Source organism: Pollicipes pollicipes, unplaced genomic scaffold, assembly GCF_011947565.3.
Source record: "Pollicipes pollicipes isolate AB1234 unplaced genomic scaffold, Ppol_2.1 Scaffold_4295;HRSCAF=5057_pilon_pilon_pilon, whole genome shotgun sequence".
Classification (NCBI taxonomy): domain Eukaryota; kingdom Metazoa; phylum Arthropoda; class Thecostraca; order Pollicipedomorpha; family Pollicipedidae; genus Pollicipes; species Pollicipes pollicipes.
In genome coordinates this window covers 42,528,104-42,549,640 of record NW_023596461.1, presented here as the reverse complement: position 1 = coordinate 42,549,640, position 21,537 = coordinate 42,528,104, and the positions used below count along the sequence as shown (strand labels likewise).

The 21,537-nt window shown below is 56.5% G+C and overlaps 1 protein-coding gene across 1 annotated transcript; it reads left to right on the top strand.

Annotated features, from left to right (window-relative positions):
• Window positions 1-7,130: 7,130 nt before the first annotated feature.
• Window positions 7,131-19,893, top strand: LOC119097565 (multidrug resistance-associated protein 9). The gene is made up of 9 exons (XM_037220598.1): window positions 7,131-7,281; window positions 8,937-9,070; window positions 9,715-9,832; window positions 10,455-10,547; window positions 10,992-11,095; window positions 11,792-11,941; window positions 17,178-17,304; window positions 19,481-19,626; window positions 19,869-19,893. Exons 1-9 carry the CDS (start codon window positions 7,189-7,191, stop codon window positions 19,891-19,893), a joined length of 990 nt encoding a protein of 329 aa, XP_037076493.1. The 5' UTR covers window positions 7,131-7,188.
• Window positions 19,894-21,537: the final 1,644 nt, after the last annotated feature.

The window sequence follows — 21,537 nt, the reverse complement described above, 5'->3', positions numbered from 1 at the left end:
TCTCTATCTCTTCTCTCTCTCTCTATTCTCTCTCTCTCTCTCTCTCTCTCTTTCTCTCTTCTCTCTCTCTCTCTCTCTCTCTCTCTCTCTCTCTCTCTCTCTTCTCTCTCTCTCTCTCTCTCTCTCGCTCTCTCTCTCTCTCTCTCTCTCTCTCTCTCTCTCTATCTCTCTCTCGCTCTCTATCTCTCTCTCTTATCGCTCCTCGCTCTCTCTCTCTCTCTCTCTCTCTCTCTCTCTCTATCTCTCTCTCTCTCTCTCTCTCTCTCTCTCTCTCTCTCTCTCTCTCTCTCTTCTCTCCCTCCCTCCTCTATCTATTTCTTTCCTAGTCTAGCTCTCTACTTGTAGCACTGCATTGCAACGCTGCAAATGCTGCATTCGCTGCCACGCGGTGGTAGATGATTTTGTGTGTCAGCAAACCACGCATTGACATCAAACAATGGCCAAGCCTCCACTGTTGGCCTTGGTTTTGATGGGACCGCACGTCATTGGTGCCCGCCCGGATTGCGCACCTGCGCCGATCACTCGTGATAACCTGGACCAGCACATGAATCAGTGTGGCCCCACCACCTGTGGTGCGTTTGTAGAGTATTTGCTGCTGAATTTGAGGAGAGCCATCATGACGCTATCGGTTTGCCTCCAATCTAATGGTACCATGCGATGTTTGGTACCATCAGAGTGTTGTTTCGGGGTTTGCGAACTTTTGTGAGTTTTTCATAACTTTGTCTCTGGTTTACTCTTTAAAGTACAGAGTAGCCCAACAGCATCCACACGAGGGACACTACAGGGCGCAAACATGGGTTTCGCACAGCATGCCACAGGGTATCGAGCATGGGTGCGAATAGGGACCTCCACGAGACGTGCCCCTGCGCACACCTGCTGTAGCAAAAGCAGGCTACAGCAAAATGCAAGATCCAGATACTTTCGTTAGCAATAAAACATAATGTTGAATGACACACAATTTATGTGTGCTGGGCGTATATATGACATATATTCCATCAGACATTGGAACGGAGCCGGCTTCGGCTTCGGCTTCGGCTTCGGCTTCGGGCTTCGGCTTCGGCATCGCGAAGCCGCCAGTTTTTTTATGAATGGCTTTGGGATTTGGCTTTGGTTTTAAGCCATTTTCAACGGCTTGTTTCGGCTTTGACTTTGGCATTGTGCCATTTTAAGTGGTTCATATAAGCCGTTGGCCTCAAATTTGTGACACATTTGACCACACTGCATCAAAAATTTGCTGTCAGCACCTTCTCTCATTAATTCAGTAAATCCTTCATGATATTTCCTGATCCATTTCGTGAATTAAAACCTTTTTAACAGACGCGAAAACTGTTCCGGCTCTGCATAATAATGTCGCGCACAAAGTTCAGCTTCGGCTTCGTGACTTTGCAGCAGTGATTGGTTTGGCTCTGGCTTCGGCTTCGTGATTTTGAAGTGATCTTTTTGGCTCTGGCTTCGTGTTTCCCAACTTCCAAGCCGCTGGCCTCGAATTCGGCTTTGCGTGTTGTATTAAGTTGGAAGCCCACTGGCGTTCTGCAGGTTCGCGTTTTAGAAATATGAAACCACTGGGTCGACTTCGGCGTTGTATTCTTCAACTTTTGAGGCCACCAGCTTCTGCTTTGACTTGGGCTTTTAGGTTGTTCTCTTGGCTTTAGATTCGGCGTCGAATCCAGAAGGCAGGCTTCGTCCTTATGCCTGATAGCGACACGTGTATTAAACGAAGTCAGAAGACAGGCTTCGTCCGTACGCCTGATAGCGACACGTGTATTAAACAAAGTCAGAAGACAGGCTTCGCCCCCACGCCTGATAGCGACGCGTGTATTAAACGAAGTCCGAAGACGGGCTCCGCCCCCACACCTGATAGTGGCACGTGTGGTAAGCCCATTTGGAGTGCAATAAGTTCGTCACATGGCATGCGCTTCTCTGCATATACGTATTTAGTCATGGTCTACTAGCCACCAGCAAAGATTTCGGGTCCCTGGCAGACTGCGATCCTTCAACGGACCCGCTTCCAAGCTAGTCCGATTGGGTAAGATGGTTGGCGGCCCGACCAAATGTGCGTAATGCGCCTTTGGTGCTATGACTGCTCGTAGAGATGATGATCTCGTACCAGGTGCGCCCCCGCCACAGGGCCGGACGGCATTAGCGCTGGAGTTGGTTGGGTGGACATGATTTTCCAGCGCGTTTGGACATAGTCTGCCTCGGTGGAAACGAGGCGGCGATACGAAATGCAACGCAAAAATTTGAGCAAAAACAGACCGCTTTTCGGTTGCACCCATATCCATCTTGCGCCACTAGATGTTCTCTGGTTGCACCGATTGTCCATTGGGCTTACCGTTTGCCAGCGGCGGCGGTCAGACGTGTGATGCCGTAACTCGATTGTCCTTCAGGTGTTCCCAGTGATAACGTTCTACATCCGAGCGTTGTCGCTCTGCGCTGGGTCAGTTACGGTTGGTTACCAGCCAGATAGTGGCCAGCTCCATAGGCTTCACTAGGATACAGGTCGGTATGGGGCTCTCCGCAGGTCATTGGTGGCGAGGTGCCAGGATGGCCGCGCCTTCCGGAGTCTGGGTCAGCCTCTTCCTATCGGAGAGAGGGATGGACTATTTTGCTCTCCGATTCCCGGTCTGTCCCGGTGAATTTATGGTCCTGTTAGATCGGCTCTTTGTATTTCTTTCCTTCCCGAGCATTACCTTTGCGTATTCTCGGGGGACTAATCCTCCAGAGTGGCGTTTTCTAACCAGTGATGAAAGTAGTGACAAAAATGGAAATCTCCTGCGCGCATGGGGAGAAAAACTAACCGCTGTTTTTTTCGGAGGAATTAGGGTTTGAGGTGCTCTTGTCAGGGTCATCAGCTTTTTGGGTTGGCAACGCATCGATGTTGCTAGTGCGCCCCAAAACATTGGTATTAACAACGCTTGTTATAGTTTGAATGTTACTAACTTCGTGTGAATCTTTCGGCGCAAGGGTATCATAAGCTATATCCACGCTACAGCGTGGATAATTCAAAATGTGCTGAGATTGTGCGCCAAAACGCCACGTTTTCTGCTGCCGGCAAGCGCGGTCGGACCTTTCTACAGTTGCTGGCCGCTGTGCTGACGAGGACCCGACGCCGTTGGTCCCAACCCTGAATGCGCGCCCTGCGCCCGTGCCTGCGTCGATCGCTTTCAAAAGGCCTGGTCCTTTCAGCACGTGGATCATCAGGGTCTGCCATGCGTGTTGTGTGGGAGAAATCGGCAGGTCACGGTCATGTTTGTTCATAGCCATGCTTGTGATGTGTGCTACGTTTTTAACGCGAAGTAGCCTGGCGGCATGCACACCTTACACAATGCAGCCAGCGGGGCTCTCGAGTAGCCCCGCGAAAGCGTGCTCACACGCGGTACGGCTGCGCGACCGTAATTGCGTGCTGAACATGAATCGCCCGCCCGACACGAGTGGAAAATGACTGAAATCATTGGATTACAATCACGGAAAGAAACCCGAACGGCTTTGGCAGCATCCGTTTAATGCGTGCCGTTATTTTGTGGGCGGCCTCCGACGGTGCGCCAGGGAGGGTTACTCGGCGGGGCGCCCACCCACAACCGCCACGCGACGTGGCCATCCCGGCCGGGCACTCGCTGTTTGTGTCCCAATGTGTCATGGGTAACCGCGCGGGCATGCAGCGACAATTTGCCGTTTGCTCGAGAAGCCCGCAGGAACGTGGAGAGGACGTGGAGCAGAGAATGCACTGAGTTATTTTTTTGGCCATATTCGACGGTCTTCGTGCCATGTCGTTGCGCGGCCGTCGCACGAGGCCAAGCCCAACTGAGCCGCGCCGGCAGCGCACCTGCAGGCGTTCTCTGCCCTGCTGATGCTGGTCGTCACAAAGCCGGTGCTCTCGAACATCGCCTCCGCCACGCACACGTATCAGGCAGGCGACCGAGACGATCGCCCGTCTGCAGGCAGGTTCAGCCCGCGGTGTCCCGTCCCGCTGCCCGCCTGTAGGCAGGTTCAGCCTCGGGGGTCACGTCCCGCTGCCCGTCTGCAGGCAGGTTCAGCCTTGGGGTCACGTCCCGCTGCCCGCCTGTAGACGGGCTCAGCTTCGGGGCCTCGTCCCGCTGCCCGTCTGCAGGCAGGTTCAGCCTCGGGGTCACGTCCCGCTGCCCGCCTGTAGACGGGCTCAGCTTCGGGGCCTCGTCCCGCTGCCCGTCGGTAGGCAGGTTCAGCTTCGGGGTCCCGTCTCGCTGCCCGTGACCACGTTGCGCTGTGTGGTCTCGGTCTGTTGCGCGCCTTCTGCCAGTCGCCGGTGCTGCTTGAGGGCGAGCGCCTGGCCACGCCCGGCTCGGGTCAGCGTGGTGTCCAGGCCCGGACGGCTGCGAGCTGCGCCGCGACCGCGCTTGGGGCCGCCAGTCGCGAATCTTGATCTCATCTCAATCGCCTCCCAAAATGGTCTAGGTACGTGCGGCGTTTCGTTCTGCATTACACCCGCAAACATGCTCTGGAAACATGTGACATGTAAGTAATGTGTTGATCTCTTATGACGTGACCTTGACCTCTTTTCCTAGCATCGGTATAATGCTTCATGGACTGTCTTGCCCTGGCTTTGAAAACTGGAAAGGAAAAGGGAAGTGACGAGGAAATTAGTTGGAGATAATCGACCCCCGTGGTTTTGTTTTTTGTTTTTTTGGAATTCTAAAACCAATGATGCAAAAGGTGTGTTTGAATTTTGATTCTGTTCGATCTTACATTGACCCTCAAATGCACGTTTTGAACCGCTTACTGGAAACATTTTGGTTGGCGTATGACCTGTTCAAATCAGACGATTAGCCCCGGAGATGGACCGAAGATAAACATTCCGTGAGGCGCGCCGGGCTGCTGGTCCCTGTAGTGACGCGGGGTTAAGAAGCAAAAAGAAGAAGACCTCTTTAGGCAATAACTGGAAACCAGTTAGACTACTGTATGCTATTTATTTTAATTCCACCGCATAGGAGAGCAATCCAAAGCATGATTGACCATGGGGGAGTGACAGAACATAATTATTTCTACAGTTTGAACTTATTGGAGGTGGGCCGCGTAATCTGTACAAGGGTGACAGTTCCTGCCGGCCCATGGACGGTAATCACCGAAATGGGGACAGTGTTCAATAAAATTTGCGTTTTGTGTTTCCAGGGCACCGCTACCATTTAAATTACATGAATATTACATCTGTGTTTGCTCGCAACATTCAAGACCCGTGTATGTGAACCTTTTCGCCGGTATTCAGTTTCTGACGCAGGGTATAGGTATTTTGTTTGCGTACTGTTATGCGTGGATCGTATTTATTTCAAATTGGTGCGCGCTTTGTCGTAAGCACGCCCATCTCTGCAACGAATTTGAGCATCGAAAATCCTGAGAGGAGATGAGGGTCAGCCTTACCAACTGTTTCGATATATATCTGATGACTATGCGCATGAAATACGACGCCGGTGCCTGCGCTTGATTGGATATGTCCAGATTTTTGACGGTCGATCTCGCGGGATGGTAGATGGCGCACTTGTTCCATCGCCGGAGGGAGCGGCGCAGTCGGTGTGACCTCCTCTGTTTCAAATGGAAAACCGCACAGCGTCGCTGGAGCATATGTTATCAAACATTGCACATGCTTGACCTCCGTGCCTAGAACCAGTCGGCCCCGTATCCCGATCGGTGGGAGTGCCTGTCTGCCGCTGTTCCGCCGGTGGCGGGGTGAGGGTTCCATTGGCCGGTGGCAGCGGCTGCTGAAGGTCAGAGCAGGTCAGATGGCAGGGCGGGCTGTACTGAGCGTTGCGGCACGTTAAGCTTTCGGCTCGAGATTCTGCTGTTGAACTGGGATTTCATGACCGTATGATTAGATATTTCTGATCACAGAAATCCTTCCAATGAGCGTATTCCGACCAAAGTTATAAATGGGTATACAATTCTTATAACCCGATATCGTCCAAGTTAACTGAAAAAATGCACGGCTTTTGCTTTTGTCGGACAACCAGAAATACATGAAACGCTGTATTTGTAAGTTGTGCATTTTGATTTCAGCGCACAGGGACCGCTCTTTTTAAAAAATAATTAGAGGAGGGGAGAGGGTGTTTAGCATGCATTTTTAGTTTTTTGTTTTCAAATAATTGGTTCTATGTGTCGCCACCGACCTGTTATCAATAATATGAAAGTATATGGGCGGAAGGTTATGGTTCTAAAGACTGTACCAAGTGTACCACCACCAGCTAATAGGATGGGATTCATGAAAATGGGGCAGCATTCAACGAAATTATTGTGTTTGTAATATGTTAATTACAAAACACGCTCATGCGTTTACCAAATCCAAGATGTTTTTATGTGGACCTCTGCGTTGCGATTTAATGTCCAGTATCAGGGAAGAGATCCCGCCTATTTGTAGATCGTGTTGTCATTCTGCATACTGTATACGCCATGCAGTGAATAGCTAAAGATGCTCATCGTCGCAACGAATTTAGTTACTAAGATGCTTAAAAGGGAATGGCGCAGTGTTGCTAATCATGCTGCCGCCCGAAGAAGAGAAGGGTGTGTGGCGTTGCTGATCATGCCGCCACCCGATTCTGGTTCAAATCCACTTCTCTAGGAAGCACCCTGGCGGCGTGAGGCTCCCCTCAAGTGTCAGGGACCCACGTTTTGCTCCGTCTCGCGTCTGTATCTTGCGTATTTGCGCCTCATCCTGGTGTCTACGCCGAAGCTTGGTCCGCCCTGTCACGTGCTCTCGTCCCGTGTTCCTCCCACGACCGATGGTCTTCTTGTGCCCTGGCCACTGCTCCGTCAGGACGGGGGTCCTGGGAAAGCGTCCTTTTCCAACAAAAATCGGCTTTCAAACTCGTGGTCCTGGTCCCGGGTCGTCGTCGTCTTCGCACAGCCCTGACCAACTCCTGCCTCGCGTCTCTGGCCCGGTTCCTGCCCTTTCCATTGTCTGTATCCCTGCCGGGCCCTGCGCCCGTGTACCGTATCCCTTGTCCCGTGTCCTGTGTCCTGGTGTCCTGTATCCTGTGTCCTGTATCCTGTGTCCTGTATCCTGTGTCCTGTATCCTGTCCTGTGTCCCGTATCCCGTGTTCCCGTGCCCCATATTCCGTGTTCCGCGTCCCGTGTCCCGTGTCCCGTGTCCCTTGTCCCGGTCCCGTGTTCCGCCGGTGCCGCTGACCGTCGCGGCGTCCCTCTTCCGACAGGTGTTCTCTGTCATGGCCATATCGGGTCTTATGAACAACACGCTGCGCTGGTCGGCCAACCTCAAGGAGTGTTTGGAGGCGGTGCTGGGTCTGGGACGGTATCAGGTCAGCGGCTCACTGTCTGGTGTGGGGCCGTCCCGGTTCCGTTGTCGTCTCGCGACGTCTGCTTGTCGGGGCGGTGAGGCCAGGGCGCCGGACGGTGCGTGTGCCACGTCCTGACCAGGTCAGCGGTGACGTAACGCCGGAGGGGAACCGCCGTGGAGGCTAGCGGCCGCTCGTGTTGCATGCTTATGGGCTGGAGAGTTGGGAGGAGTGTCAGGCGGGGATGTCAGGCGGGAACTTGGGCTGGGGATGTCGGGTGGGGGACCGGCCGGGGAGTTGGGAGGGATGTCGGGCGGGGGTATGGGCCGGGGAGTTGGGCGGGGCGGCGGATGGGGGGTCAGGTGGGAAATTTGCATCGCTGTGTCTTATAAGCTGGTGCGTATGGCACCAGCTTACGCGTACCGGCCGAGCGGGCTCAGTCGAGCCAACGGCCCGGCAAATAACCAGTCTAAGAAAGCACTGAACTCAGAGGACCCGTGCTCCACGCGCCAGTGGAGCGGGTGATTGTGTCCGAGAGCTTGTAGCGTGCCGAGCAACGTGATGATACGCCCGCCCCGTGCCAGCCTCACTCTCTCATGGCCAGTCGAGCGTTAGCCGTCTCAGACGAGCCGAATCACCGAATACGGTGTTTGGGTCACGACCCCTGCGTGGTCCGGCACCGTGGTGTCCGGATCCTGATCACGTGTGCCATAAGTTATCCATGGTTTAGATGTCGAGCGCGCCGCCGACCGAGGCAGCAGCAGGACAGGATGTATCACATAGAGCGATGCGGACTTGTGTTCGAGTGTCGGGACCCGAACCAGCGGCGTAGCGCGCACCGGCCCCAGTCGCCCTGCCAACCGAGGCAGCAGCAGGACAGGATCTGTCACATGGAGCGATGCGGACTTGTGTTCGAGTGTCGGGACCGAACCAGCGGCGTAGCGCGCACCGTCGCCAATCGCACCGGATGCTTTACATCTGCACCCGCATTCAGTCACATCACTCGACCGTCCACCGCGCTGTCGCTTTACTGCCGGATCGGACGAGGACGATTGGTTCGCATCGGTCCTCGATGTCTTGGCGGCCACACTGCTTTGCATGGCTTTGGTGTGCATGTCTTGACATTCGGCGCATGGAGTGCTTTTTTGACGCTTTGCCAGTGCTGAGCCGCCGTTGGGCCCTCCGTCTCCGGCCGGTCGCCGCTGGTCACGTAGCCCGTGACCTGTGTCCCGCCAGTGACGGGATGCGTGGCTGTCTGGCGCTCAGAACGGCTTGGGAGGCCGGCCGACGGCGGCTGGTGCTTGACTGCGTGGTCGGGCGCAGCGCACGCTTTGGTGGTGTGTCAGCCGTATGGTTATCACGTGACGTATGTTCAGTTATGCGTAGTGGTCTTTAAAGACCTTGTTATTCATGAACAGTTTCGCATTTGTTCTTGCATTCACTGATGGTAAGGATGGTCGGGTTTGTGGACTCATCAACGATCGACATGGGCTCATCAAGCCCGTTTTCCGCACGGGCGCTAAAAGCTGTTGATAGCACGCGTCTGACTCGTTCCAGCTCCCCTCATAGTCGTCCGTCGTTGCCTTTTGCTCGAGTGAGGCCGCGGACGAGCTTCGTCGTCGTCCCCCCCCCCCCCGCTCCCCTTCCCCCGCCGTTGACCCGCTCCCCCCGGGCGGCAGAGCGTGCTGCTGATGGAGGACCAGCAGCCGTACGTGCAGGTGCCGGACGACATACGCCAGGCGGTGGTGATCCAGAGCGCCACGCTGGGCTGGGACGCCGTCACCGGCGAGCAGGCGGCCGGCCGACCCGTCCGGTGGGTGGCCGGGGCGCCGGCCCTGCCCCGCCCCGCCCTGGTGTCGGCCCGGGCCGCGGGTAGGAGGCGGTTGGACCGTGCCTCTGGTGTGGTGTCGCGGTGGAGGAGAGCGGTACGGTGCCTGGTACACTGGCGTCAGGCGGGGGTCTGGTGTTGTCGCGGCGCGCCCGGTGTGGGTCAGGCGCGCCACGCTCGTCTGGTGCCGGCGCGGTGTCTCGGTATGAGGCGGGGGTCTGGTGTCGCCGCGGCGCGCTCGGTGCGGGTCAGGCGCACCACGCTCGTCAGGCGCTGGCGCGGTGTCTCGGTATGAGGCGGGGGTCTGGTGTCGCCGCGGCGCGCTCGGTGCGGGTCAGGCGCACCACGCTCGTCAGGCGCTGGCGCGGTGTCTCGGTATGGGGCGGGGTCTGGATCGCTGCAATTACCGCGGCGCCGGCGTCCGTCCGTCAATAGGCACGGTACGTGCGGGGTGTCAACATACGAGGAGGTGTTGAGCGGCGTCAGATCTTCGCCACGCCGGCTCGGTTGTCGGCGTTTGCGCTGCTGTGACCCGGGAGCCTGGATCGGTGGCCCGCCGGTGTCGCCGATAAGCCGGCGGTGGTGCGGGACGCGCCGGCCACCTGACGGGCCGCCGGCGCTGTTTGCAGGAGCGCTAACGGTGCGCCGAGTGCAGGGAGCGACGCGGCCGAGATGGAGTCGCTGCAGCCGGCCCCGACGATCGGCGCCAGGGAGGTGCTGCTCGACATCGACCTCGTCGTGCCCAAGGTAGACCAGTAGGCGAGCGTTGTAAGGGATGGGCTGCCGATGAACTTCCGTTGTGTGTGTTGTTCCACGAGTGGAAGATTGCTGTTCCAAAAGCAGGTTTTCGACCCCACTGAAGCCCGAATTACTGAAGTCCTGCCACCTGTGCTCTTGTTCCTCGGCTGCAACGCCACGGACATGTCCGCGAAGGAAGCACAGCCATCGCGCACTTACACCTCAAAAGACCCACGCTAAGGCTGAGCCTGCACGATTATGACATCTGGCGTTGAACTGGTGCAGTGCTGCTGGATGTAGGCCGGTACCAGAGGCTGACGTGCGGCGTGATCAGGGTACGGACAGTTCGTTGTGGGTATAGTGTATGGTTCCTGCCAGGTACCGCTCTCATTTAACATTGGCCTTCAGAAGCCTGCGCTCGCTGTCGAGTGATGTCTTCGGCAGAAGTCCTTCAGCACAAATTGTGTTCCGTATTGTTTCTGTCTCTGGGCGTGTTCTGCTGGCCTCTGCGTGTCTCTCGTGGGTAATCTCATGTTTTGTGAGGACACGAGGCCCTCGTTTGACTCATCACTGCCTGTACGTGGCCCGTGGCGCGGCCTGTGACCACCGCCGCCGGCTGTGGTCCGTGCAGGGCACGCTGGTGGGCATCTGCGGCGCTGTCGGCGCCGGCAAGTCGTCGCTGCTCTCGGCCGTGCTCGGACTGATGCGACTCAAGTCGGGCCAGGTGAGCTCGCGCGGCCGGCAGGGCAATGGAGCGGACTGAGTGGGACTGGCGGACTGCGGACTGGACAGCGCCGCCAGATGGATCTACCGTCGGTGGGCTGTGGACTGGACTGGTGGACTGGGGACCGGTGGACTGTGGGCTGGTGGACTGTAGACTGGTAGGCTGTGATCTGGTGGACCGTGGACTGATGGATGTGGACTGGACGGCTGCGGCCGGGCGCCGTCACCAAGCCAGGGCTGGCTTCGGGCCGCCTAGGGCCACTTCATTACGTACTCGAGGCCAGTTGATGACAGCGGCTGATGTGACTCGGACGGAGGCTGATGTGACTCGCGGCGGCGGCGGCGCTGTGACGTGATCATGCTGAGTGAGGAACGCTTCTGATGCCGCACGTGCATGCTGCCCGTCGTGTACCCTGGATCACGTGATGTCCGCGTCTGGCTGTAGGTGGCTTTGGATGGGTCCTGCGCATACGTCAGCCAGCAGCCCTGGATCCTGAACGCTACACTCAAGGAGAACATCCGCTTCGGGCACAGCTTCGACGCCAAGAGGTAGCCGATTCTAGGCTGGTTCCACATTGTGCCGATGGTATTTTCCACCCGCCTTAGCAGCAATTAACAACTGATTGAATGCCGAGGTGGCGGCGCGGCTCTGGTGTTTTTGGTCGTCGTTACGTTGGGTTATTGCGCAGACCTGCCATATGGAGGTCAGTGAGCTGTTTGATTGGGTGTTTACGGTGGCTCGACTCTGCGGCTGAAGGCTGCGACTCATGCGGCACCCGGTTAAAGCGGATGGGAGGGGCCCGCGACCTATCAGTCTTAGGCCATCACACTTGAGGGCGAAGGACGAGGAGTGGGTGGGCGACCGGCTCGCTCTTGGTGGGGTTAGTTCGAGAGGCCCTGCCTTTCCCTCTCCTTTTTCGTCAGGTGTATTTGTTTTCGATGTAAGTTGTGCTGTATCTTAGGCCGGCTTTTCTCAGCATGCCTGGTGGGCGTGAGGACGTCGCGGATAAATCCTCCGGTTCGCAGTCCCATACTGCTGTCACTGCTGCAAGGTGCCTCGCTGCGCCGTCGCCATTGTCGTTCAGTTCCTCACCGTGCCGGCATCGATGTACGGTGGTCACCTCACCGTACTTGCGCCCATGCGTGCCAGACACTCGGTTCGTCAGCGCCGCCTGCAGGCGTGGCGCGCCGCACGCCATCTGTCCGTAGGTACCTCACGGCGTCTGCACCCCCGCCTCCCTCCAGGTACTTCATGGCTCTGCGGGCGTGCTCGCTGCACGATGACGTCACCACGCTGCCCGGCGGCGACGAGACCGAGATCGGCGAGCGGGGCATCAACCTGAGCGGCGGCCAGAAGCAGCGTGTGGCGCTGGCGCGCGCCCTCTACGCCGACCGGTCAGTGGCGCAGCCTACGTTGCTGGATATGGCCAGTCAGAGACTCCCTCCCTTCGGTTGTCTGAGGGTGCCCGGTAGGTGGCACATCTCGCGGCTTTAGACGACCAGCGGGGGGTGATTCTCTCCTCGTTCGATGTAACCGGCCAGAGGTGACCCTCCCCTCGTTCAATGCGACCGGCCAGGGTTGACCCTCCCCACCTTTGATGTGACCGGCTGGGGGCGACCCACCCCTTGTGCGCTGTGACCGGCCAGGGGTGACCCTCCCCACGTTCGATGTGACCGGCTGGGGGTGACCCACCCCTTGTGCGCTGTGACCGGCCAGGGGTGACCCTCCCCACGTTTGATGTGACCGGCTGGGGGTGACCCACCCCTTGTGCGCTGTGACCGGCCAGGGGTGACCCTCCCCACGTTTGATGTGACCGGCTGGGGGTGACCCACCCCTTGTGTGCTGTGACCGGTCAGGGGTGACCCTCCCCACCTTTGATGTGACCGACTGGGGGTGACCCACCCCTCGTGCACTGTGACCGGCCAGGGGTGACCCTCCCCACATTTGATGTAACCGGCTGGGGTGACCCACCCCTTGTACGCTGTGACCGGTCAGGGGTGACCCTCCCCACCTTTGATGTGACCGACTGGGGGTGACCCACCCCTTGTACGCTGTGTCCGGTCAGGGGTGACCCTCCCCACCTTTGATGTGACCGGCCAGGGGTGACCCTCCCCACGTTCGATGTGACTGGGCAGGGGTAACCCTCCCCCCCCGTTCAATGTGACAGGCCAGGGGTGACCCTCCCCTCGTTCGATTTGACCGGCCAGGGGTGACCCTCCCCTCGTTCGATGTGACCGGCTTGTTGATAGCGGTTGGTTTGGTCCTTCAGCAACTGGTGGGTGTGGCCCTCGGTCGTCGAAGGCGATCGGTTGTTGACTTCATTGTGTTCGTGGAAGATGATTGTACGGCGTGATCTCCTTCTATGCCGGCGGGGGGGGGGGGGAGAAGTGGACCGCTTAGGAACAACGCCTGCTCCATGGCTGGAGATGGACAGCTGTGATACCCCTTGATATGTCGGAGACGTGCTGTCAGTTGTACTCTTTCCGATGCTGGACGCTCATTGCGAGCATTTATCTCTTCAACTAGACGTCGGCAAGTACATACCTTTGCAACACCGGCCGTTTACCTCTAAGACAGCCGAAGGACTAATGGAGGGAAAAAGAAAGCCGCATGACACCATTTTGTTATTAAGGACGCCGGAGTAGCGCTGTTGTAAGTTTTACGTGGCTGAAATCCATTATTGCTACTACTAGGGTGCAGGTAGCGTGGTGGTTAACGCGCCTGCGTCTGGAAAACCATAGATACGGGGGTTTGATCCCCGTGGTGCCCGCCTTTCCTGCCAGGGTGAGAGGAAGCGATGCCATACAACCTCAGCAGCTGAGTACGTCGTAAAGCCCCAATGACAACAACATTGTCGCTACTAGGAGACCGACGTGTACTTCACAGGGTAGAAATTTGACGAGAGTGTCTTCCGTCGGCTCCCTGCGAGAAGGCCCAAACGTTGCTAAAACCGGCGACAAAATCCCGCTATGTATTGGTGTCATTCAGGTGGCACGCTGGGCACATCTGCACCGGACTATAATGCCATTCTTGCGGAACTTATCAGATTACCGTTCCGTCGGTCGCAGGCAAGGCAGGTCATCAGTGTAAGCATTCTCCCTTGCTCCGGCTGAGCGCTGTGAAATCAATGACGATGACAAGTGACAGGTTAAAGAAGTGACAGCACCAACGGCAATACGTCCGCCAGAGCTACTGGAGCTGCTGGTGCTGCCTGAGTTTTGAAGGTAACCTGAGGTGATTCTCCCCATGTGGAAGCGCATGCCTGGCATTCGTGATAATGATCGTGGCGCCATGGGCGTGCAGTGGCCATGATCGACCCTCACTGTACCAGAAGATACCGGGTACAGGCGAGGTGCCGCCCAATACACGGCAGGCTCTGAGCCTGCCTGCATTAATCTGTCAGTGGTAGCCGCCTGCTTCAAAATGTGAACGTCATTGCAGGGTCCGTATGGGCACGGCCCTCAGCCCCAGTTCACATGCTACAGTCCCAGTTTGTAAGGGCACGGCTTCCACCAGATCAGGTCCGGGGCTGTCCAGTCACGTCATCGGCTCGCACGGTTCTTTACGAAACTGCCCGTATAAACCCAACAGAAGGTTCGAATGAACCCAGCAATGACACCCGAACCCTCAGCGATGTGAACGCCGACTGGAGGAGGCAAGGGTTTGGTTAAAGTCAGTGTTTCGCTTTCCACACGCGTTCGGGAAAGTAGGGCGTCAATTTGACCCCCGAAGGTTTTTGCATAATAATTTCTGAGCGGCGGCGTGTAGCCGCGCCGAACTGTGCATAGCTATAAGCAACTGAATAATGCATCATTTGGCTTAAAAATAGATGTACCTTGTAAGGTCGCTGACCTATGGCCTATGGCTGGTCAATGTCAGGCGGCGGCAGTCCGCAACAGGGACCGCAACAGACATGTTGCATGGACTTTAAAGGAGAGAGAGAAAAGTACCTTATTGAAGTTTCAAAATCAAAACGATCTATGCTTTTGTTCACCATGACCTTGAAAAGGTCACTGCTTTTTGAGGAGCATCAGTGTCCTTTTGCTTAGAATAGGTATTTAGGTTCGAGGTGGTTACAGAAAGAGGTGTGGGGTCACTTTGAACACCAACGTGGAATTTGATCTTGCTTGACCTTATTTCACCCGAATGACATGACCTGGGAACCCCAAACTGTGACATAAGTGAGTTCACAGGCCAACCCACCTCATGAATTCGATGCCTAGCTTTCTCAGTTTCGATATCTCGGGGGGTCAAGTTCCCTCCCCACCTGATTGAAGGTTATTCAGCTGATCGCCCGGGCGTGTGTTGAGGTTTTCGGAAAGGATTAGATGTTTTAACTGTAAGGACTTTTAATTAGAGATGGAGCATCGTCAGACGGCAAACGCAGAACGTGGTATGGGAGGTGTTATTTTTTCAAAATGCCTGGATCTGCGAGGTTTGTACAGCGAGAGATTTGGCTCTATTCCGTCTCACCGCGCGTGACGTCATATTCAGCCAATCACCGGCCAGCCGCGGTGGTCAGCTGCCAGGCCGTTTGTTCTTGGTTTAGTTTTTCGTAATCACTAACTGTTACGTATAGTCAGGCTTGCAGTAAGCTGATGAAGTAATAGCGTTGAAACCCAGAAGCTGTGCTTGGTTGGACTTTGTAGTTACGGTTATCAATCCCTCCTTGTGCTGCAGTCCAATGATTCCAGTTTTATACCCCGGATACGAGGGCCAAACGTGCCATTTGATCTGCAGGGAATTAAAGCCATTCACACGTATCGGGCCGCTTAAGTCCCGCCAGAGATCTCGGGAGTCACCGATCGTGAGCATTTCCAACAGTCTGTCTGACAACCAAATAACAGCTTGGATGTAGGTGTCATTTCGCCCCCATCGTTTTCACGCACAAGGAAAGGCGCTGTCTTGTATTATGACTGACGTCCGCCCCGGTGGCGTAGATAACGGGAGGGGGAGTGTTTTGAGATAATCCTCCCCTGAACTGGACTCCTCCTGGGGCTGAGGGTGAAGTGCTTCTGGTGTCATTAGCTCGCCCTGGCTTAAACGACCCTCTATGCTGCGATTTGACCCCCGCCGGGGCGAAATCCAGGCCACACCACTGGCCTGCGTAGGTCATACCAGCACCCCTGAGCTTCCTGCGTGTGCGCCTTATGCCGACGCTGCGTCACGTTCTGTAGCAGAACGCCGGCTGGGCGGACAACGGATCAGCCCTTGTGGACGGCCGCCAACGAAAGTGCACGCCCGCGGCCGCGCCGACCTTGTGGCAAACTTAGCATACCTGACCGCCAACGCGGCCTCATTTGAATTTCAGAAATCGATGTTATGCGGAGCTTTGCAAATGAGCGGCGGTTACGTGCCAGCCTTGCCGGACACGTGGGTGTTGCCGGCCGCAGTGCTAAGCCTCGGTATTAAGCCAGTCAAGACGGGACCCGGCGCTTTAACGCGTGGGCGAGAGGAATGCCAAGAACATGGCTATGATTGGTGCAGTATCAGCTCAGCAGCGTTGGTTTCTGTCTCGCACAGAACACACCGTGCGAAGCAGCTTTGGTGCACGTCTCGCACGGAACACGCTGTACGTGTGCAGGGTTGTGCTAGACACTGCAAGCAGACCTTGATTAGATTCGACACCAGATTAGTGGGCGCTGCAGGATGAATGCTGTTCTCTTGAGAACGCAGCAGTTACCGAGTCTACAGTGTATTCTAGCACCTTTTCCTAAATTCCGTACAGGCATCAGGCGTATTGGAGATGTCCTGATCACCCTTTCTAGAACGAAGTTAGCACTTATTATGAAAAGGTGTGCATTCGAACACAACACACAACGACGGCAGAGCAACTGGAGTATTGCCAAGTCTCAATGGTTTATTCAGTCGACCTCACCGTAACGACATGGGCCCCATTGCTACCACATCTAAGAATGCCATCACATCTGATGCCACATTTAGTAGTACCACCATCCTTTCATTTAGCTCCGTGGGCACACCAAAACTTCGAGGAATGCTTGCGGCACAAATGTGACGAGAAGGAGAAAATCTGCGAATCAGAAGGCATGGGGGCAAGTTTCAACACATTTCACTCCGAAAAATATTTTGTGTTGCTGTACCCAATGTTTTTTAAGCGGCTGCAGCCGTACAAAACGCTCCTGGCACATTCGAACGACATGTCACGTGATTTCCAGCTTCTTCGTCTTTCGTTGACCTGCCACGAATCAGCGCTGTGATACCTTTCCTTTTGTGGAGCGATTTATCTATGCTGATTTTGAAACGGTCTGAGTCCTTGGAACCGCTAGCTGTCCCCAGCAGCCCTGTTCAATGTCGTATGCAAATGTCCGACCCGCCTAATGGCCACCGCGCTGGCCGACACCCGCTGCCGGCGTGTTAACGTCAGGCTGAGTGACACCCGCGCTCTTTATCGGGCGCGCCATATCAGGGACTTGCAACACGTGTCCACGCGGCGCCGCCACTGCTGTTTTGCCGCTTTGCCCCCTCGGTTTTTTATTCGCAATCCGAATATATGTGATGCTTTGAGACGTGTGCGCTCTTTGTGGTTTCTTGAAACATTAAATAAGTCGGGTCCGCTGGTTGGAAGTAGTTGTGTTGGGTACCTGATTGCGCCCACCCGGTGCGTTCCAGAGAGATTTACTTGTTGGACGACCCGCTGGCGGCCGTGGACTCGCACGTCGGCAGGCACATCTTCCAGGAGTACATCCAGACGGCGCTGGCCTCCAAAACGGTGCTGTTCGTCACTCACCAGTTGCAGGTGTGGCATCGGACACGGGCAGAGGGCGCAACCTGCGGCCGCCTGCCGGGGCAGGGGCCGACACAGGCGGACTGGGATAGACCGGACCCACAGACACCCCGACCTGCGGCCGCCTGCCGGGGCAGGGGCAGACACAGACGGGCTAGGATGGACCGGACCCACAGGCACCCTAACCTGCGGCCGCCTGCCGGGGCAGGGGCAGACACAGGCTGACTGGGATAGGTCCCGGGCCGTGCTTCGTCGTGCCGGCGGCCGGGCGAGCACGGCTACAGCCCAGTGGCGTCCGCCGGCTGCTGCCGCCGGGTTACGGAGCGAGCGGGCCGCCATCTCAGCGTGAGGCTGAATCGCCGCCGTCAATCACTGCGAACGTTTCCAGCCAGCCTGAAGGCCGCACGCGCTGCTCATCAGCGCACGTGCACGCTCGGCTCGGACCGCACGCACGGGCATGCGTGCTTGCCTCATCGGAGGGACTGAAACCGTTTGGCCGGTGGTCGTGGGTGGCGAGGGCTGTTGACTTGCCGGTGTTTCAGCCTGTGATGTACCTTTTTCAAAGTTTGGCTCCGTCCTACACGGCCAATCCGCGGCGCCGGTGTGGCTGCTGTGCAAGCAGCTCTGTTCTCTGCAGTTCTGCGCACCCGTGTTGGTTAACCTGATCATCATAAGATATTCGTCGCGATGGGTTACGGTTGGTGAGGGAGACATCTGCGGTCTAGCTTCGCTAGTACACCCTCGGACCAACTGGCGGCAGATAACACGCTAACGGCTCACCATGCCGTCTCCCTGCGAGTGTTTGTTGGGGTGACGGTCTGTCGGTTTATTGAGATTGTGATGATATTTTTTTTGGCATTCCGCTCTAATTATCAGCGGCGTTGAATTATGTCATGTCGCCATGGCTAGTGTTGGTCTCGGCTGGCTTTTCAACTGGGTGAAACCAGTTGCTGCCACTTTCCGCTATGTACCGGTCAAAACCGGCTTCAATTGACAGAAACGCAGGAAGCCATAATGTCGCTCATTTCACCAATTACGTTGATATTATTTAGTCAGTGTTTCTCGTGCAGTTAACAGACCAGCAACAGTGCACTGGTACAATAGCGGGGTTCACTGGCGGTGGATTTCGATTGCGATTCTCTACTAAACATGTCCCTGTCGGGCGTGACAAGCTACCACTCAGATGTATGAATTCATCACTCAGCAGCTAAAGGTGATGCTTAATGTCAGGCAAATAAACTTCACAGATGATGGGCACATTCAAAATTTGCTTCAAGTCAATAAATAATAGCTGATACCTCAAATTTTGATTTCAAAATTGTTAGACTTAATGCACATGTTTTCATCGGTAAAAATACAAAAAATGCATAAAAAATAATGCATCAGCCAACTTTCATTGAGAGACTGTTTTAGTGGGCTGCTGTCAAGTCTAGTCTGACCCGGACCTGACCTGACCTTGTGTCAGGTACATCACCGTAACTCGCCTGATGCCGTTCGCCTGACCTGATCTGATCGCACTGTATAGGAACCGATCCAGTGCGGTGACGTCTAACCGTGCAGAGTCGAACCTGAACTGACCTGACCTGGCATGACCCATATACTGCGGTATGCATTTCTTGACTCCCTATTGTAGAATCTGATCCATTGTGGCGCTGTCTGACTGGGCTTTCTGGCACAGTACCCGAACCGACATGATTTCATCTGCGTTACTCGTCCTGGTCCTGTCCAACCTGACATGACCTTGCACGACTTGATAGTCTGTTACAGACGCCGTTTGGGAGACGTGACCTGACCTTCCCTGACCTGGCATGTAGTACCTAAGCCGGTGCGACGCCGCGTGCCCGACCAGCCGTGATCTGCTGCGTTATTCAGAGCCAGTGCGATGCCGTCTGTCTGACTTGACCTGACCTGGTGATAGCGCGACCTGGCACAATATGTTGTAGTACCAGAGCCAGTACGCCGCCTGACCTGACCTGATCTGGCCCGCTGCAGTACCCTGAGCCAGTGCGACACCTGACCTGACCTGACCTGATCTGACCCGCTGCAGTACCTGAGCCAGTGCGACACCTGACCTGGTCTGGCCCGCTGCAGTACCTGAACCAGTGCGCCACTGACCTGACCTGGTCTGGCCCGCTGCAGTACCTGAGCCAGTGCGCCTCCTGACCTCACCTGATCTGGCCCGCTGCAGTACCTGAGCCAGTGCGACACCGTCTGCCTGATGAAGGAGGGTCGGATCGTGGAGAGCGGGTCGCACGAGCAGCTGGTGGCAGCCGGCCGCGAGTACGCCGCTCTCATTAGCACCTACGTGCAGGAAGAGGACGAGGAGGAGGCGCAGCCGGGCGAGCCAGACACGGACCTGCTGCTGGAGGTGGCCGCATCAGGGTAGGTCGGCGACGGGTCCGCACTCGCGCTGAGGGGCAGGGGCGACGAGTGGGAGACGCTCGAACCACGCACAGGTGGCTCGGATGGTTTGTGCGTAGGCGGTGGTGTTGGCCAGCCGGGCGGTACGCGTGTCCCGTGGCGGCTGCTGACCGACTGACGCTCGGCTGTGACCCACGGCCGGCTGGTTCGGTCAGCCACTGGTGGCTGCTAACAGACTGACGCTCGGCTGTGATCCACGGCCGGCTGGTCTGTTTGATCAGCCTCTGGCGGCTGCTGACCGATTGACGCTCGGCTGTGACCCACGGCCGGCTGGTCCGGTCAGCCTCTGGCGGCTGCTGACCGACTGACGCTCGGCTGTGATCCACGGCCGGCTGGTCTGTTTGATCAGCCTCTGGCGGCTGCTGACCGACTGACGCTCGGCTGTGACCCACGGCCGGCTGGTTCGGTCAGCCACTGGTGGCTGCTAACAGACTGGCGCTCGGCTGTGACCCACGGCCGGCTCGTCCGGTCAGCCTCTGGCGGCTGCTGACCGACTGACGCTCGGCTGTGATCCACGGCTGGCTGGTCTGTTTGATCAGCCTCTGGCGGCTGCTGACCGATTGACGCTCGGCTGTGACCCACGGCCGGCTGGTCCGGTCAGCCTCTGGCGGCTGCTGACCGACTGACGCTCGGCTGTGATCCACGGCCGGCTGGTCTGTTTGATCAGCCTCTGGCGGCTGCTGACCGACTGACGCTCGGCTGTGACCCACGGCCGGCTGGTTCGGTCAGCCTCTGGCGGGCTGCTGACCGACTGACGCTCGGCTGTGATCCACGGCCGGCTGGTCTGTTTGATCAGCCTCTGGCGGCTGCTGACCGACTGACGCTCGGCTGTGACCCACGGCCGGCTGGTTCGGTCAGCCTCTGGCGGCTGCTAACAGACTGACGCTCGGCTGTGACCCACGGCTGGGTGGTCTGTCTGATCAGCCTCTGGCGACTGCTGACCGACTGACGCTCGGCTGTGATCCACGTCCGGCTGGTCTGTCTGATCAGCCTCTGGCGGCTGCTAACGGACTGACGCTCGGCTGTGATCTACGGCCGGCTGGTCTGTCCGATCAGCCTCTGGCGGCTGCTAACGGACTGACGCTCGGCTGTGACCCACGGCCGGCTGGTCTGTTTGGTCAGCCTCTGGCGACTGCTGCGCGTGAAATAGCCTACTGTGCGGGTTGTGGTGCATCCTGCGTTGCAGCGGAAGGTTTGAACAAGAACTTGGTGTCGCTCGTATATATCTGTCGGGTCCGGTTTTCTCAGGCTTAATCGGCGTCTTGCCATCCAAGTTATTGTTTCCATAAATGTAGATAAGCTGTGGATAACGGCATGTTTGACGGTAATTGTGGATAGCCTTGTCACCTATTTTACCAAGGTTGGGACTGAAAACTGCCGAACTGGCTTGCTACGCCTGTTATGAGTTATTTGCCACGCCAAAACGCGACACCATGCAGAAATGTACTCTTTGAAGAACGCATACTGTGGTCCGAAGTCGTGTGCCACACTGACAACTGGAGGTCCAGTGTTTCATATTCGTGGTCCCTCGTTTGAAAAGTCATGGGTTTTTGGTGGGTGAATGGATCATCATGCACATTATATGTCATTTAAGTACAAACACCGAGCTTCCTGGTCAGTGCAAACTCTCTTGATATCTACAGAAAGTTAGTGAAGGCTATTGCAGCTGCTGTTGCCCTGTCCTCCAATTATCTGCCTTGTTTTGTGATCCAGAGATAGCGTGAGCAGTTTGCTGAAGTGAGTTCACGCATTCATTGATCATGCTTTCTTAGTCAAGTTTCCTTGCATGATATGTATTCAGTTCACATGCATGTGCGCAGCTTC